At 43.3% G+C, this 19,126-nt stretch overlaps 1 protein-coding gene across 1 annotated transcript in view; it reads left to right on the top strand.

Annotated features, from left to right (window-relative positions):
• Window positions 1-19,126, top strand: part of LOC140492549 (FERM and PDZ domain-containing protein 1-like) — a gene marked incomplete at its 3' end in the record, with an annotated part of 38,179 nt that overhangs the window by 1,745 nt on the left and 17,308 nt on the right. The window contains exons 3-7 of the mRNA XM_072591496.1: window positions 2,932-3,034; window positions 6,439-6,484; window positions 8,623-8,727; window positions 11,331-11,426; window positions 18,152-18,277. Of these exons, the coding sequence (XP_072447597.1) occupies window positions 2,932-3,034; window positions 6,439-6,484; window positions 8,623-8,727; window positions 11,331-11,426; window positions 18,152-18,277 (476 nt within the window). The remainder of the gene's footprint in view (window positions 1-2,931; window positions 3,035-6,438; window positions 6,485-8,622; window positions 8,728-11,330; window positions 11,427-18,151; window positions 18,278-19,126) is intronic.

The following is a 19,126-nucleotide window of genomic DNA, read 5'->3' as shown; positions in this document are numbered from 1 at the left end:
GTAATTAATTAAAATGATCCATAGATAGCCTTCTTGACTTCCACCAAAATGGTCAATTCAGGGCCTGAACCCGTCACCTTCCAAATTATCTGCCCCCTGGTGGTCAACAAAGGTGCCTAATTTCCAAACTGAGAAACCATGACAACTTGCAAACTAGGTTAAGGAATAGAGCCTGCATTTTATCCAACTAGTGACAATGGGGGCAGGGATGGGGGCAAGGAATGGCCTCAAATCCGCACCCCAATCCAAGCCTCCAACTTCTCCTGAGACCCCTTCCTCAAGAACCCACCCCACAATAAGATCATAAAAGTGGCTTATCATCTCATTGCTGGATTTTTTCCAAGGGGTGAGATATGACCAGTGGACGTTAGGACCCAGAGGTTCTCTCCTCACGTATTTAAAAAAGTTCATAGAGATTTGTAGGGCCTTTACTACTGTCTCTGATCGGCTGAAAATTAGCTACATCTTCAGCCACTCTGTCCTTAATGATAGGCCTAGATATTTGCCAATGCAAGATGTGAGGTTATTTGGGCTGTAATTCACCAGGCTTCTGAATTTAATTTAATGTAATTTATTGTCACGTGTACCAAGGCACAGTGGAAAGCTTTGTCTTGCGAGCAATACAGCCAGATCACATAGTTCAGTAGCACAGATAAGTAAATAATAGGTAAACAGCAGCAAAAACAAAAACACAGGTACAGGCGAATGTTAAGAGTTTGTGAGTTCATTCAGTATTCTAACAACAGTAGGGTAGAAACTGTTATGAAACCGGTTGGTGCGTGTGTTCAGGCTTCTGTACCTTCTTCCCGATGGTAGAGGTTGTAGAAAAACATTGCCAGGGTGGGATGGATCTTTAAGAATGCTGGCGGCCTTTCCTTGACAGTGGGCCTGATAGATGGATTCTATAGATGGGAGGTTGGCCTTTATGATTGTCCGGGCCGAGTTCACCACATCTCCAAATCTTGTTTGGTACAGCAGTGATACGTCCAGACAGAATGCTGTCAATGGCGCACCTATAAAATATAACAAGGGTATTCACCGTCATGCCAAATTTCCTCAGCTGCCTGAGGGAGAAGAGACATTGTTGGGCCTTTGTAATCAGTGCACCCACATGAAGAGTCCAAGAAAGCTTGTTATGGATGACCATTCCGAAGAGCTTGACTCTCTCCAGTCGTTCCACCTCTGTGCTATTAATGTGCACTCTGTGCCGAAAGTCAGTAATGAGTTCCTTGGTTTTGCCGACATTGAGAGCTAGGTTGTTCTTAATGCACCATTTTTCCAGGTCCTCCACCTCCCATCTGTAGTCTGTTTCGTCACCATCTGAAATTCGACTGACTATGGTGGTATCATCAGCGAACTTGTAAATGGCATTAGTCTGGTATTGGTGATGCATCATGGGTATACAGTGAGTACAGTAGGGGGATGAGTACACAACCCTAAGGGGCTCCAGTGTTGAGTGTTAGTGAGGATGAAATATTGTCCCCAGTCTTCACTAATTGTGGCCTGTGGGTCAGGAAACTGAGGATCCAGTTGCAGAGAGTGGGGCTTAGTCTGAGATCACTAAGTTTAGTAATCAGTCTCGAGGGAATAATAGCGTTGAAAGCTGAACTGTAGTCAATGAGTAGGATTCTCACGTAGCTGTTCTTGGTGTCAAGATGTTCTAGGGAGGAGTGAAGGGCAAGTGATATGGCATCTGACATGGATCTGTTGGTTCGATAGGCAAATTGGAGTGGGTCAAGAGTAGTGGGGAGGCTGGAGTTGATTAATGCCATGACCAGCTTTTCAAAGCACTTCATGACTATTGAAGTTAGGGCCACTGGGCGGTAGTCATTGAGACATGCTGCATGAGCCTTCTGAGACACAGGGATGATGTTGGCCCTCTTGAAACAGGCAGGGACAGTGGCCTGCTGCAGGGAGAGGTTCAAGATGTCCAAGAAGACCTCTGCCAGTTGATCTGCGCACGCTCTGAGTGCAGGGCCTGGTACTCCGTGTGGTCCCATCACTTTCCTTGGATTCACACGAAGGAAAACTGATCTGACCTCTGATGCAGTTCTTCTCCCTTTCTCAACTGTTGGAGTGACATGAGTAATTTTTCAGTCTATGGGACCAGTTCCTCAGCTTTGACAGGTTACAGTCAGGGCATACGTATTGTCTACACCAATTCTCCTTTAAAACTCTGGCATGGAATCTTCTGCTCTGGGTGATTTGTCACACTTTCATGCCTTTAACTTGTTCATTATTTTCATAGAATCATCATTGAATCCCTACCGTGCAGATAGAGGCTATTCGGCCCATTGAGTCTGCACTAACCCTCTGAACAGCATCTCACCCAATCTCCTTAACTCCACATTTACCACAGTTAACCCATCTAGCCTACACACTATGGGGCAATTTAGCATGGCCAGTCCACCTAAATTGCACATCTTTGGATTGGCAGGAAACCGGAGCACCCAAAGGAAACCCACATAGACATGGAGGGGGAACGTAGAAACTCCACACAGGCAGATTTGCTTTGGTTATTTTGGTGAGCTCCTGTCCTTGGTCCAATATCAATTTCCTTATGATTTCTAGCATGCTGGTCTGCTGGTTCTACGCTGTGATTATTCAACACACACAAGAATCCTTAGTCCCATTGACATTATCTGTGTTCCCTAGTTCTCTATAAGAAAGTCCCAAACAGGTACAATCCACCTCTCTCTCTCTCTCTCCACAATCTGAGAAATGCATCATTCCCTTTTCATTGAGATGAGACAAGCTTCAGGCAGCAAGATGTGCAGTTGTAAAAAAAAGTATGAATAATTATCTGTGTGTTTTTTTTATCCTTTGCATTTGCTAATGAGCTTCCCATGTACTTTCAGCTTTTTCTCCTCTTTCTGTGAGGGACAACTAATGCTCCATTCAAAAATATGCTGACTTCATTTTCCTTCTTAGGTGGTCCTGGAGAGGGAAAGCTATTCCCAGGAGACCAGATTTTACAAATTAACAACATTACTCTGGATACAATTTCCCAGGAACATATCGATAACATTATTAGGTGAGGACCCTTTTAGCTCATTCACTGAATGTAAAGTTTTAATAGTTACCACCAGCTAATTATTAATGACCAGAGTCGCAGGTAGACAGGATAGCGAAGAAGATGTTATGGTTTCCTTTATTGGTCAATGCATTGAACATAGGAGTTGGGATGTCATGTTGTGGCTGTACAGGACATTGGTTAAGCCACTTTTGGAATATTATGTGCAATTCTCGTCTCCTTCCTGTCGGAAGGATGTTGTGATACTTGAAAGGTCTCAGAAAAGATTTACAAGGATGTTGCCAGGGTTAGAGGATTTGAGCAACAGGGAAAAGCTGAACAGGCTGGGGCTGTTTTCTCTGGAGCATCGGAGGCTAAGGGGTGACCTGAAAGATGTTTATAAAATCATGAGAGGCATGGTTAGGGTAAATAGCCAATGGCTTTTCCCTGGGGTGGGGGCATCCAGAACCAGAGGGCATAGGTTTAGGGTGAGGGGGAAAGATCTAAAAGGGTCCTAAGGGGCAACCTTTTCACGCAGAGGGTGCTGCATGTATGGAATGAGCTGCCAGAGGAAGTGATGGAGGCTGGTACAATTGCAACATTTAAAAGGCATCTGAATAGGAAGGGTTGAGAGGGATGTGGGCCAAATGCTGGCAAACGGGACTAGATTAATTTAGGATATCTGTTCAGCATGGATACATTGGACTGAAGGGTCTGTTTCTGTGCTGTACATCTCTATGACCTTATTTGAGGGCTGTCTTTAAGTTCTTCAATAGGTGAACGTGCTATGAAGTTTGAATTATGAAGTTTTATGACATTCAAAGTGCTATATAAATGCAAGTTGTTGGTGGCAAACTCAGAAAAGAAAACAAAGCTAAAGTGTAGAAAATTGTTTGCAGTTCTAAAGGGAGATCACCAACAAGATTTAATTGAGTGTCATATGTCTCCATAGTTCTACAGCAGCTCACCAAGACATCTTGCACAATAGTGTTCTATAATATAAACCATTACATATATTGAATTACACAAACAGTTGAGTTCTCAATTACTCACAGAGACAAATATTCTGCTGCACGCACAGTCGACATTTCAATCGAAAATTCCATTACACAGACTGTTGAATATTTTTTCACACACAAGGTTGACTATTCCATTACACACCTTGCCTAGTTCTCTATTACATGCAAACACAATTGAATACCCCATTTTTAACGCATTTGAAAATTCAAATACAAAGACAAACTTGTATGCACAATTGAATGCTTTGATATGCGTCAAGAGTGTGATGCTGGAAAAGCACAGCAGGTCAAGCAGCATTCGAGGAGCAGGAGAATCGACATTTCAGGCAAAAGTCCTTCATCAGAAATCCTTTATTCCTGTTGAAGGGCTTTTTCCCGAAACGTCAACTCCCCTGCTCTCGGATGCTGCCTGACCTGCTGTGCTTTTCCAGCACCACACTCTCGACTCTGATCTCCAGCATCTGCAGTCCTCACTTTCTCTTTCTTTGATATATGCACTGTCAGGTTACACATACAGTCAAATACTTGAATATACATATAGTCAAATACTCCATATACACACAATCAAGAACTCCATTTCAAGTACTATTGAATGCTCCGTTGTGTACCCTACACAAACAACCAGTACCCCATTACACGTACAGCCAATTTCTCCATAAATACACACAGTTGAACACTCTATTATCCACACAGTTGAGTTCTTGCTTGCTTACCTCAGATGAATTCTCCATTGTATCCATAGTCCCACTATTTACAATTCAGTGTATTCTATCAGAAATGCAGTTAAAGAAAGCATTTTAAGTTAAAGATTGTTCATAAATGATAAACCAAATCAAGATATATGTAGCGTGTGCATTTGTCAAACCCAGAGTCTCTTTTGTTGGAATATATTTCTCCTTTCCAATGCTTGCAGCTCTAGGATTCAGTGCTAAGGTAGGGATCATTACAAAAGAATCTCTCAGTAACTTTACTGAATTTGATTTGCTTCCTGTCAAAGGTGTTATCAAAGGTTTTGGGCTTAAACAGTGTTGTCTGGCTGGATCTTAAGAACTGTTTAGCAGAATATATAGAATGGAGTTCCCACTTGTGTAGAAAACCTCACTGCAATCCCAATTTAAATACATGCCAAACATTGGAGGCAGGGTTTGTAAGAACCGATTATGTAAAACTAAGTATGGTCTGAGTTATGACTTGTACTCCTTTGGATATATTTCAATCTCTAATGTGTTCAGGATCAAATCCAGAATGTATAAGGCGGACGTATTCATTAGACTTCACTCTGCTTTAATCTGGGCTGTGGGAGACTGTTTATACAAAGATATCTGCCCTTTGTATCTGAACTCTGGACTTACACTGGAGCTTTAGTGCTATTGTTTACCAGAAATGTTTCTGATGCTGATGTCTTTGTATAGACATTGGTTACCATGAAGGACTCTCCTTCTCAACCTTTCCCCTTGTCTGAGGTTCAAGTTAAACCACTACCATTACAGAAAGCCCCAATAGAGTCAGAGAGTCATGGAGATGTATAGCACAGAAACAGACCCTTCTGTCCAACTCATCCATGCTGATCAGATATCCGAACCTAATCTGGTACCATTTGCCAGCGCTTAGCCCAATATCTCTCTAAACCCTTCCTATTCATATACCCATCCAGATGCCTTTTAAATGTTGTAATTGTACCAGCCTCCACCATTTCCTCTGGCAGCTTGTTCCATACACGCACCACCCACTGCGTGAAACATTGCCTCTTCAAGCCCTTTTATATCTTTCCCCTCTCACCCTAAACCTATGCCCTCTAGTTCTGAACCCCCACCCCCAACAATAGTATGACTGCAATGTGAATCTTTTTATTTCTTTATTTCTTATTTTCCTAACTTATACTGTGTATATCTGTCATGTTCTGTAACTTCTTTCTTTATTTTCTCTAATTTTATACCTGAGATTTATATCTAGGTATTTTGTACTTAAGATGGCACTGTGTTGGTGACATTGTACACTTTTCACTGCACTCCAGTACTTTTGTAACTTGAGTACATGTGACAATGAACCTAATTCTAATTCACCAGTCACCTCTCTTTCTCAAATGAGAGCGCAGTCCCATGGGTCTTGTAAGATAGTGGCAATTTTATTTTTAACATTGAACTACAATCTGAGTGAGATAGATGGACTAGATCAGATTGGGATGTCTGGTCAGTGAGGACAAGTTGGACAAAAGGGTCTGGTTCCACGCTGTTCAACTCTTATGAGTCTTATGTGTTGCTGTTAAGTTCAAGCCTGTGATCTCCTGTGATCTCAGAAAATAATATTCTGCGCCAGGAGCATAATTTTGCAGGTTTTAGTCAAGCGTCCTTTTTTTTCTGCACTGGACCCATATTGTTTTAATATTTGTCAAATTGTTTATTGCAGGGAATGTGGTAACACTGTTACAGTGACTGTACTGCGAAATGCCTCAGTAAGTACAACCTTTCGACTTTAAAAAGCAGAGCTTTCCAATGCTACTCATGGTCATCGGTTCGATTCCAGCCTCGGGCGACTGTCTGTGTGAAGTTTCCATATTAAATTACTAAATTGCCCACAGTGTTCAGGGATGTGTGGGTTAAGTGCATTAGTCAGGGGAAATGTAGAGCTAAATGGTAGGGGAATGGATCTGGGTGGGATACTCTTCGGAGGGTCGGTGTGGACCTGTTGGGCCAAATGGCCTGTGTCTACACTGTCGGGATTCTATGGGTTTATTCGCAACTCGTTGCAGTCCAGAAGAGATTCACTCGACGTGATTCAGATTCATTCCCAAATACTTTAGTCTGGCATTTGCAATGGCAGTTTGAATGACATGATATTCCTCTCAGCTCAGATATAACGGATCTATAGCTGGGATGGATGCTGACATCTACAGTGAGCACTTGATCTTGGACACGAGAACAGGAGCAGGCTATTTGGCCTGTTCCTTCAGTCAGTTGTACCTCATCTCTGTCTACTCACTGTCGCTGAGTATTCCAACAAAAATCTATCAAGCTTAGTCTTGAAAACTTCAATTGACCCTATTTCCTTAGCATTAAGAGAACTAGATGTCTTGAAGTAAGCTTGCAGAAAGCCACCTGACTCAGAACAGGATGGTGCTTTATGTTCAATTAACATTTGATGGGGCTTGATGAGACTGTGCACGGGTCCAAGTTTGACACAAATTCAACCAGCTCATGTCAGAAGGGTTTGATTCATGCTTCAGTGGCCATTTGTCTTGTGTGATGTGTTATCAAGCTACATAATCAAAGAAGCTTTATGCAGGATACAAATGAAGATTTGATCATTAATCTCAGCATATCCTAAAGTGGAGCAACACCCATCAACTAGACCTCCAGCTCTCTCTATCTAGCTAGAAGTCCATGATATTACGGGGATATTGGATGAGCTCCAGTGCAAGACTGAGGCAAGCACTACACTTTTAGAGTTGAATTATTAAACCGAGATGCCATGTCCTCTTTCAGATGGATACAAAAGGTCACATGGCACAATTTGAATGGTTTATTGCAAGGGGAATTAACTGCAAGAGTAGGGAGGTTATACATTAATTTTACAGGGCATTGGGGAGAACACATCTGGAGTACTGTGTAAAGTATTGGTCACTGTACTTACGGAAGGATGTTAACGCATCGGAAGCAGTTCAGAGAAGGAATACCTGGAATAAGTGGATTGCCTTAGATGGAGAGGCTAGGTCGGATGGGCTTGTATCCCGTGGAGTTTTGAAGAGTTATAAATGAATTAACTAAAACATCTAAGATCTCAAGTGGTCTTGAACGGGTGAATGCTGAAAGAATTCAGGTTTCCTCTGTGGGAGAATCTGAGAACTGGAGATCATTATTTTAAAATAGGGGGGCACCCATTTAAAACAAAGATGAGGAAACCCTTTTTCTCTCAAAGGGTTGTAGGCCTTTAGAATTCCCTTCCTCACAAGGCACTGAATGCAGAGTATTTAAATATTTTTAAAGGCAGAGATAGACAGTTTCTTGATGACTGAGGAGTTGAAAGATTATCAGGGAGATGCAGGAATGTAGAGTTGAGATTAAAATCAAGAGGAAGCATGATGGCTCAGTGGTTAGCAGTGCTGCCTCACAGGGCCAGGAACCTCGGTTCGAATCCAGCCTCGGGTGACCGTGTGGAGTTTGCACAATCTCCCAATGTCTGCGTGGGTTTCCTCCTGGTGCTCCGGTTTTCTCCCACAGTCCAAAGATGTGCAGGTTAGGTGGTTTGGTAGTGCTAAATTGCCCATTGTATTCAGGGTTGTGTGGGTTAGGTGCATTAGTCAGGGGTTGGGGAATGGGTCTGGGTGAGTTACTGTTTGGAAGGTTGGTGTGGACTTGTTGGGCTGAAGGGCCTGGATCCTACAATAAAGTCGGAACAGCCAAGATTTTATTGAAGAGTGAAGGAGGCTCATAGGCCTACTCTCTTAATCCTTGTTTGTATGTTCGTATTTTAGGTTACAATCAAACTTTTGGAATTCAAAACATCAGTGCAGGGCTTTCCCAATTGCCACACATTGTCAACACAAAACGCCAAAGCTGTTGTTTAAGTGTCATGGTTTCTGTTTGTATACAGGGGCCCAAGTCATCATTTATTACTGAAGAAAGGCGAGCCAGATTGAAAAGCAACCCAGTCAAAGTACGCTTTGCTGAGGAAGTGATTGTCAATGGCCACCCACAGGTTTGTGCCTTCTACAGGCATTTAGCCCACTGACTAGTTCAGCCAGATTATAATTAATCTGATTTGCTCTCAGAATGTTCTGGACTGGGTAACGTGTATTTTTCTATAAATCACTAGGTGTCTTATTGGTTTTATGCTTCCTGAGGGCCTGAATAATGTTGATTGTGGTGAGCGTGAGTGAAACCTGAGTCCCATACCAGCATTCTAGAATTAAAAAAAGCTAATTACATAGGGAAATCGACAGATTTGGCCCTCGTGGACCATGTGGAAAGACTAAAATGTAGGACTATTGATGAACATTAAAGGAGATATTTAATTCCTCCAACTAAAATATATTTAGAAAGGAAGAAAAGAATATAAGAGGGATAAATGCATCCATAGCTAACTAAGGAAGTTAAAGATAACATAAGGGCAAAAACAAAGGCATGCCATATTGTAAAGGGCAATGGCAGGCTGGAGGATTGGGAAACTTTTAAAGACCAGCAAAGGGTGACTCAAAAGTAATAAAAAGAACGAAGGTTAATTATGAAAGAAAACTAGTTCAAAATATAAAAACAGACAGCAAATAATTTTATCAGTTTATAAAAAGGAGAGTAGCTAAAATGAATGTTGGCCCTTTCGAGGTTGAGGAGTTAATAGTGGGGAGCACAGAAATGGCAGAGACTCTAAATCGATTTTTTACCTCAGTTTTCACAGTGGAAGACACTGAAACCATCCCAATGGTAACAGGTAATGCAGAGATTATAGAAAAGGTAGAATTTGTAGCAATCACCATCAATAGGGAGAAAATTCTGAGCAAAGTATTGGGATTAAAGGCAGACAAGTCCCCAGGATCTGATGACCTATACAGTATAGTCTTAAAGGAAGTGACAGCATGGATAGTGGATACATTATTTATAGTATTCCAAAATGTCCCGAATTCTGGAAAGGTTCTAGTGGATGGAAAATTGCTAATGTAAGACAATAGTTCAAAATGGGAGGGAAATAGAAAGTAGGAAACCACAGAATGGTTAGTTTAATGTCTGTCATTGGGAAATTGTTTAAATTCATTATTAAGTAGTATTACATTTGTAAAGTAAAACACAACCCACCACAGTTAGTGTGGTTTGATGAAGAATAATTCATTTTCTTTATGAAGAGTAATTCATTTAATTTGCTAGAGCTCTTTGAAGATGTAACAAGTGAAGTTGGTAATGGGGGTCCTGCAGATGTAGTATATCTGGACTTCTGGAAAGCATTTGATAAGGTGCCACACATAACTGGTCTGTGGTTTCCTACTTCTGCCTCCCTACAGGTAATGTGGAACTGGAAGGAACCTGTGTGTCTTCCCCATCAGGTTATTAAAAACAGTTTGTGCTCCAGACGTGTGTGGACATTTGATCCCCTGATACTTCATACCATGGTGCCAACTCTCAGTTATGCCACTACTTTTTTGGATGCCCAGATCAAAATTTAGTGCCCTTCAACTAGCCACATTTTGAGGACTTCTTTCACTAATCTGAAGTAACTGTATGTCCTTCATTAGATCTACTAACTCTACTTAGGGCAGCACTTAGGGTGGCTCAATGGTTAGCACTGCTGCCTCACAGCACCAGAGTCCCAGGTTTGATTCCAGGCTTGGTCGATTGTCTGTGAGGAGTTTGCATGTTCTCCCCGTGTCTGCGTGGGGTTCCTCCGGGTGCTCCGGTTTTCTCCCACTGTTACGAAGATGTGCAAGTCAGGTGTATTGGCCATGCTAAATTACCCATAGTGTTAGGTGCATTAGTCAGAGAGGGATGGGTCTGGGTGGGTTACTCTTCGGAGGGTCGTTGTGGACTGGTTGGGCCGAAGAGTCTGTTTCCACATTGTAGGGAATCTAATCTAAACCTACAACAAGGCCCTTAGTAAGGCTGGAAATCTGGAACTTTAGGCACAAGATGCACACTACCTCAACCCCACTCTGGATTCCTGATCTTCAGTGTGGTCCCTCCAAACCAGTTGCTTTGTTTGGCCTGGTCTCCGGACAAAACCATAGAAAACTCCTGTGGCTGTGATGGTTTTTTTTATTGTTTAATCCCAAAGGATTGGCTGAGCTTTTCTATGGATGTGTGTATGTGAGTGAACTTTGGAACAAAATGACAGCAAGAACTTCATGAATACCTGGAGAGATTGGATCTGAAACTCCAGGAGGGATATTGGAGGCAAACTGTACATATCACTAGGCACAAACACAAAAACATGTACACACACACACACACACACAGACATATGCACATATGCAGACACAGATACAGACACACACACAAGCACAGATACCAACACCCACACAGGCACACATATGCAGACACACACAAACACAGACACATACAAACACACAGGCAAACACACACAAATGCATACACACACACAGACAAAGATACACAGAAACATAAATGTGCACGCACACACACATGCAGATGCACAAATACATCCACACCTATATATTTTATATATGCGTACACACACTCTCTCTGCTGTCCCTCATTTTAGTATTTGTAACAACGATAATGAGGAGTCTATTATGTTATTTTGCTTATCTGTTTTCATAAATAATCCTAGAATTTTGTGTTTTATCATTCCCGCAGGGTAACTCACTACTTTTCATGCCCAGTGTTCTCAAGGTGTATTTGGAAAATGGACAGACCAAAGCCTTTCGATATGAGAAAAATACAACAGTGAAGGTAATGACGGCTATAGGTGTTCTTTGTTCCTTGCTGTGATATTTTCCCATTTGTTGATTTTGCTCAGCTTTGAATGTACTATTAATTTTAACCATTGACTGGGGGTGGGGTAGGAGGGAGGGAGGAGGTGTTGGGGATGGGCTTGGTGGGGAGGGCAGTAAATGAGGGAAAAATTTTAATTCAGTTGTCGATGGATTAAAGTAGCATTAGTGACAAAGATGTAGGAGAGAGATGATGGTGCTTTTTTTCTTTATTTCTCTATTTTTGTAACTAAAGTTTGTAATAGGTAGAACTTTTATTTTATAGAATCCCTGCAGTGTGGAAACAGGCCCTTTGGCCCAACAAGTCCACACTGACCCTCCGAAGAGTATCCCATCCAGACCCATTCCCCTACCCTTTTACTTTACATTTCCCCTGACTAATACACCTAACCTACACATCGCTGAACACTGTGGGCAATTTAGCACGGACAATTCACCTAACCTGCACATCTCTGGATTGTGGGAGGAAACCAGAGCACCCGAAGGAAACCCACGTCAACACAGGGAGAAGGTGCAAACTCCACACAGACAGTTGCCTGAGGCTGGAATCGAACCCAGTCCCTGGCGCTGTGAGGCAGCAGTGCTAACCACTGAGTCACCGTGCTGCCCCTAACTTTGTACCTAACGTGGTGCCGTGTGTGGTGGCATTGTAACTTGTCACCATACTCCTATACTTTTATACTTGAGTACACGTGACAATAAAACCTAAAATCTAATTCTGATTTAAAAACCAATTCTAGACCATTCGTTCCTGTCTACAAATGTTACTTTTCATTGTCACAATTTTTGTTTATGCTTTGTTAACACTGAATGTTGTAAATCAACATTTCCATTCAAGTGCCATAATGTTTTTACAAGCTGTGACCACTAAGTGATCCCAGGGATATATTTCACTCAATATGATGTGTAGTAAAGACTCAGATTTGTTATCTAACCATGGAAGTTGCTATGGGCAATCTAGCATTCATTAATATAAATAATAGCGAGATTGATTTGGATTTATCATTCAGATAAAGCACCTTACCTTTAAACAGAGGTCTCCTCTGGGAGCACTAGTGAGACATAAACATCCAATAAATGACTGGTTCCAAATTCAAGGAACAGGCTGTTTGACTGAAATTAGTTAGCTTGTTCTTTTGTCTTGTAATAGAGTCATACAGTCATGGAGTCATGCAGCACGGAAAGAGACCCTTCGGTCCAACTCAACCATGCTGACCAGATATCCCAATCTGATCTTGTCCCATTTGTCAACATTTGGCCCATACCCCTCTAATCTCTTCCTATTCATCTCCCCATTCACATGCCTTTTAAATGTTGCAATTGTACCAGCCTGCAACTCGTCCTCTGGCAACTCATTCCATACATGCACCAGCCTCTGTGTGAAAACGTTGCCTGTCAGGTCCCTGTCAAATCTTTTCCCTCTCACTTTAAACCTATGCCCCCTAATTTTGGATTCCCCTACCCCAGGAAAACGATCTTGACCAGTCATCCTATCCATGCCCCTCCTGATTTCTATAAACCTCTATAAGGTCACCCCTCAGCCTCCTACACTCCAGGGAAAACAGCCCCAGCCTGTTCAGCCTGTCCCTATAGCTCAAAGCCTCCAACTCTGGCAACATCCTTTTTAATATTTTCTGAACCCTTTCAAGCTTAAGAATGTATTTCTTATAGCATGGTGACCAGAATTGAACGTAGTATTCTATAAGTGGCTTCACCAGTTTCCTGTACAGTTGCAACATGACCTCTCAATTCCTATATTCAATGCACTGACCAATGCACTGACAAACATGCCAAATGCCTTCTTCAGCACCTGCAACTCCAGTTTCAAGGAACTATGCACTTGCACTCCTAAGTATCTTTGTTCAGTAGCACTCCCCATGACCTTATCATGAAGTGTATAAGTCCTGCCCTGATTTACCCTATCAAAATGCAGCACCTCACATTTATCTAAATTAAACTCCATCTGCCATTCCTCGGCCCATTGACCCACCTGATCAAGATCCTATTGTACTCTGAGATAACCTTCTTCACTATTACTCCATCACCAATGTTTGTTTCATTAACATCCTGTTTTGCCCAGTGAAATCATCCACCTTGTCATTTAATCTCTCCTGCCTTCCATCACAGATCTTTCCTTTTTCTCTTTCACCACTCACTGCTCTCTGTCTGCAATACTCATTTTGAACCTGTTACATCTCCAACTCTCTCTAATTCTGAAATATGCTCTTCATTAATGCTGAAACTTTAATTTTGTTTCTCTCTCCATAGATACAGTCTGACAGGTTTATTATTTCCAGCTTTTTCTATTTTTTTAATTTCAGAATCTCAGTATTCTGATCTGCTCCTTATATTAAAATGATTTTTATTAACAACATCAATGACAACAATCTGCATTTATAGAGTGTATTTACTCAGGTGTTTCACAGGACATTTATGAAACCAAAATTGACACAAATCATATAAAGAGATACTAGGATAAATGATAAAACTCTTAGTGAAAGAGATGTGTCCTAAATGAGGTGAAAGGGATGGAAAGGCAGGGAAATGCTGATCTTGGCTATCAGCGATGGAATGTTTAAAGACAGGGAGTTGAATGAGGCCAGAATTTGAAGAATGTAGGTGTCTTGGAGGATGGTAGGAGTGGAGGACACACAGAAATAAAGATGGTCAAGAAAATGGAGGGTTTTGAAATGAAGGATAATGGTCAAGTCAGTATACACCAAAGAGACAGGGTTGGGGTGAAGAGGAACTTGTAAGTTAAATGGAGGCAACAGATTTTTGGATAAGCTATCATCTATGAAGGGTGGGAGAGGGGACACCGGGCAGGAATTCGGACCTCAATATAATTAAGTTGCAGTCGAGTGTTTCAGCAACAGATGAGTCGAGGATGGAGTCAGGCAATAGTATTGAGGTGGGATATAGGCAGTCTGAGTGATGATGTGGATTTGTGGTAAGATCTCTGGTCAAATGTGGTACCCAGGTTGCAAAGTCTGGTTCAGCCTCAGCTAGTTGAGAGAGAGGTGGAATTGGTAACTAGAGAATGGCAGGACTTGAAAATAATAGCTTTAGTCTTTCTGGTATTCAGTTTGAAGAAATCTTCTCTCATCAGTACTGGATGTCAATCCAAAGTCTAACAGTCTGGAGACATTGAAGGTTGGAAGGGAATCATAGTTCAATAATTTCTTTGAGATTTTAATTTGGTTATGAACTGAAAGAGCAAGATTGATTATACTGTAGCCATCTGGTAATCTGTGAAATGAGCGAACTTTGAGGTACAATACTGATCATGTTTCAAAAGTCGCTCTTTGGCATTAAAGCACTTTGGAACATCTTTTGGTGATAAAAATGTGTTGTCCGAATGCTGTCCCTTTCTTTAATGCACATGAACAGTATACAAAAGCAACCGAATCTGCAGAATAGCAAACAAAACATAGAACAAAAATTATTGATGTAGGCTTGTTGGTCAACCCTTGATTTTTAATCTGACTTTCAAGGTCATATCCAAAGTCTTGTATTCACTGCAAAATGGATGAAAGCATTTATCCGCTAAAGGCCAAATTCTGCAGTGAGGATTGTCAAGGTTCATGTATGATAACTGAAATAAGTCAACTCCGAAAATGCTTTTCCATCTTTGCAAGTTAATGTATCCAGCAATTAAAAAAGTTTTCAAAAGCTTTTAGACGTTGACAGAACAGGACAGACAATAGATGTTAGAAAGGGAAACAAGAACGACTGCTAATTACAATGGGCTCTGTCCTGCCAATGGAAGAGGTACTGGGAGATATGGTAACCCCCCCCCCAACCCTTTACATCTGGTCACCAATTAGTTCTAGTCAAGAAGGTCCATGGGCAACCTATTCAATCTGCTAAGGTCTTAAGTAATCAATTATTGGCCACTGAAGAGCCTCAAATGACCACCTTCGACGTCTCTCTCCTTACATTCCTGCTGGTGGTTGGTTTCCCTGGAAAACCAGGGTGACCTCGCTGCCGGATTGGGAGGGGATCTCCAGTTACCCCAAATGGCATCTACCTCTGAACTCCCTGACCATCCCCCATCGCCTTCCCACCCTGTGACAAGAAGATAAAGAAGACTTGTGTTATTGCAGCTGGATCTCATGATGAGCAGGCCTTGCCTGACTTCAGGACTCAAAGGCTGCTAGCCTCTGATTGGCAGGCAGTTTCTGACAACCCAGGATACTAGCATTGAGCCCAATGAAGGGCCAGGAAACTCACCCTGGCTTACCAGTTAGCTCTGACTGTCTTCACAGCCAAGGGTAGGGGTACGTTACTCACCACCTAAAGCCAGTGTGAGAAAAAACAGGAACTTCATGCCCTCTGAGTCGATATATTAGGCACCAGGATTGTGGATGGTGCATAGGTTTGGACAATTTATAGAGCAAGAGATGTAGTGAGTGGATGGAGAAGGGGGTTTGGACAGCAGGTGGAGAAGAGGGTTGGTACAGTGGATGGAGAAGGGGTTTGGGAGAATGGATGAGGAAGGGATTTGGGACATTGGAGAGAGATTGTGGTTGGGAGAGTAGATGGAGAAGGGGGCTGGGAGAGTGGGTGGAGAAGGGGTTTGAGAGGGTGGGTGAAGAAGGGGTTTGGGAGAGTGGGTGGAGAAGAGGGGTGGGAGAGTGGGAGAAGAAGGGGGTTAGGGGAGTGGGTAAAGTAGGGGGTTGGGAGCGTGGGTGAAGAAGGCGGTTGGGAGGGTGGGTGAAGAAGGGGGTTGGGAGAGTGGGTAGAGAAGGGGGTTGGGATAGTGGATGGAGAAGAGGGCTGGGAGAGTGGGTGGAGGAGGTGGTTGGGAGGGTGGGTGAAGAAAGGGGTTGGGAGGGTGGGTGGAGAAGGGGGTTGGGAGAGTGGGTGGAGAAGGTGGTTGGGAGGGTGGGTGAAGAAAGGGGTTGGGAGGGTGGGTGGAGAAGGGGGTTGGGAGAGTGGGTGGAGAAGGTGGTTGGGAGGGTGGATGAAGAAGGGGATTGGGAGAGTAGATGGGGACAGGGGTTTGGGAGAGTGGATGGGAAAGGGGGTTGGAACAGTGGAGAAGGGCATTGGGAGAGTGGGTGGAGAAGAGGGTTGGGAGAGTGGGTGGGGAAAGGAGTTGGGAGAGTGGGTGGGGAAGGAGGTTGGGAGAGTGGATGGGGAAGGTGGCTGGGAGAGTGGGTGGGGAAGGCGGTCGGGAGAGTGGTGGAGAAGGGGTTTGGGAGAGTGGGTGGAGAAGGGAGTTGGGATAGTGGGTGGTGAAAGGGTTTGGGAGAGTGGATGGAGAAGGGGGTTGGGATAGTGGGTGGAGAAGGGGGTTGGGATAGTGGGTGGAGAAGGGGTTTGGGAGAGTGGGTAGAGAAGGGGTTTTGGGAGAGTGGGTGGAGAAGGGGGTTTGGGAGAGTGGGTGGAGAAGGGGGTTGGGATAGTGGGTGGAGAAGTGGTTTGGGAGAGTGGGTGGAGAAGGGGGTTGGGATAGTGGGTGGTGAAAGGGTTTGGGAGAGTGGGTGGAGAAGGGGGTTGGGATAGTGGGTGGTGAAAGGGTTTGGGAGAGTGGATGGAGAAGGGTGTTGGGATAGTGGGTGGAGAAGGGGGTTGGGATAGTGGGTGGAGAAGAGGTTTGGGAGTGTGGGTGGAGAAGGGGGTTTGGGAGAGTGGGTGGAGAAGGGGGTTAGGGAGAATGGGTGGAGAAGGGGGTTTTGGAGAGTGGGTGGAGAAGGGGTTTGGGAGAGTGGGTGGAGAAGGGGGTTGGGATAGTGGGTGGAGAAGGGGGTTGGGAGAGTGGGTGGAGAAGGGGGTTGGGATAGTGGGTGGTGACAGGGGTTTGGGAGAGTGGATGGGGAAGGGGATTTGGGAGAGTGGGTGGAGAAGGGGGTTTGGGAGAGTGGGTGGAGAAGGGGGTTTGGGAGAGTGGGTGGAGGATGGGGTTGGGAGAGTGGATGGAGGATGGGGTTGGGACACTGGATCGAGCAGGGGGTTCCCACAGATATGGAGGAGCGGATGTAGACTGTGGATGGAACAGGGACTGCAGACTTGGGCAGTGAGTAAGGCAGGACGTTAGGGATGATTTAACACTATTTCCTTCTTATTTCTGCAATGCTTATAATCATTTTGCCTTAGGAGTCTTCTTAGATCATAAGAGCATAAGGAACAAGTGGAGAAGTAGGCCATTTAGCTCCCTCACTCCTACCCTGCCATTATGCAAGATCATGGCTGATCTGCTCCAGCCCTCAACTCCTGTTTCATGCTCACTTCTTAATATTTTAAATATCTACCTAGTGCTTCTTTAAATACTTTCAGGGATCTCAACTCCACAACTCTTTGTGATTGAGAATTCAGCTATTCACCTTTCTCCGGGAAAAGAAATTCCTTTCCATGTCATTCTGTAACTATGTCCCCGAGTTTGAGATTCCCCCACAAGTGGAAACATCTTCTCAACATCCAGCCTTTCACGTCCCCTGAGAATCCTATATGTTTCAGTCAGGTCACCCCTCATTCTTCTACACTCGAGTGAATAATGGCCGAACCTGTTTAGCCGCTCCTGAGAACTCAACCCCTTCGTCCCAGGAATCAGCCAATAGAAGAAGAGTATTGTGTGAGTGAAAGTTGGGGATAGGTAATAAGACCGTATATCTTCAACAGGAAATTCAGAAAGGCAATAAGAAATTAATTTTGTTGTCCCTTTCTTCTGCAATTTGACAGGATATCATCCTCACCCTGAAGTCAAAGTTATCCATCCGTTGTATTGAACATTTTGCCCTGGTTTTGGAGGAACGATACAGTATCACCAAGGTCTATCTCTTACATGATGATGAAATCATTGAGCAGGTATGTTGGGGTTTCTGTGGACTGTGTACATGAGGGAGTGATATCCCTGAGAGTTTGCAAGCTTTTAAGTAGACAACTAAAGTTACCCACATGTACGTCTACAGAATGAAACCCTTAACCGTCCTCTGTATCAATTCTGAGGAAGGGTCACATTAACTCTGATTTCTCTTCACAAATGCTGCCAGACCTGCTGAGCTCTTCCAGTCAACTTCTGTTTTGCCTCTATATCTGTTGGCTTTGTTACCTAACATTGGACTGCTGTCCAAGTCTGGCATTTTAAATAGTTCCATCTGCTGACGCCTAAAGAAAAGTTCTATTTTTGGAGACTTTGTAAATGGAATTTGAACAAAGCAGCATCTCTTGGCTTTATCAAATTCTGGTTCAGAAATGCTGATCAATATTAGACAACATAGGAGTGAAGAAGATGTCTCTCTGCATTACCTGTGGTATTTCCTGGTAATCACTTTTCTGGGAAGGCAAATTGTATGTTCACTTTGGATAAAAAATTGGATTGGATGCAGGAGTCAAACAGTCTTCGCACAACAATTCCAAGATATTGGTGAGGTCACACCTAAACGACTGTGTACTGTTTGGGTCCATCTACCGAAGGAAGGATGTGACAGTAGAAGAGGGGCTTTGACCAGTCAGACTGGTTCCTAGAATGAGGTGATTGTCTTATGTTGGAAGGTTGAGTAAATGAATTCAGTGTTTCTTGAAGTTCAGAAGAATGCGAGGAGATAGAATGGAAATCCATGGGACTGTTCTTAATGTCCCATGTAACATAAAATATGACAGGTGGCTAATTTACTGCCTTCCTGTCCACTCCAACCTGCTCCTGATAAAATGAAG

Source organism: Chiloscyllium punctatum, chromosome 2, assembly GCF_047496795.1.
Source record: "Chiloscyllium punctatum isolate Juve2018m chromosome 2, sChiPun1.3, whole genome shotgun sequence".
Lineage (NCBI taxonomy): Eukaryota > Metazoa > Chordata > Chondrichthyes > Orectolobiformes > Hemiscylliidae > Chiloscyllium > Chiloscyllium punctatum.
The sequence above is the reverse complement of the archived record's forward strand: the minus strand, read 5'-3'. Positions and strand labels throughout refer to the sequence as shown.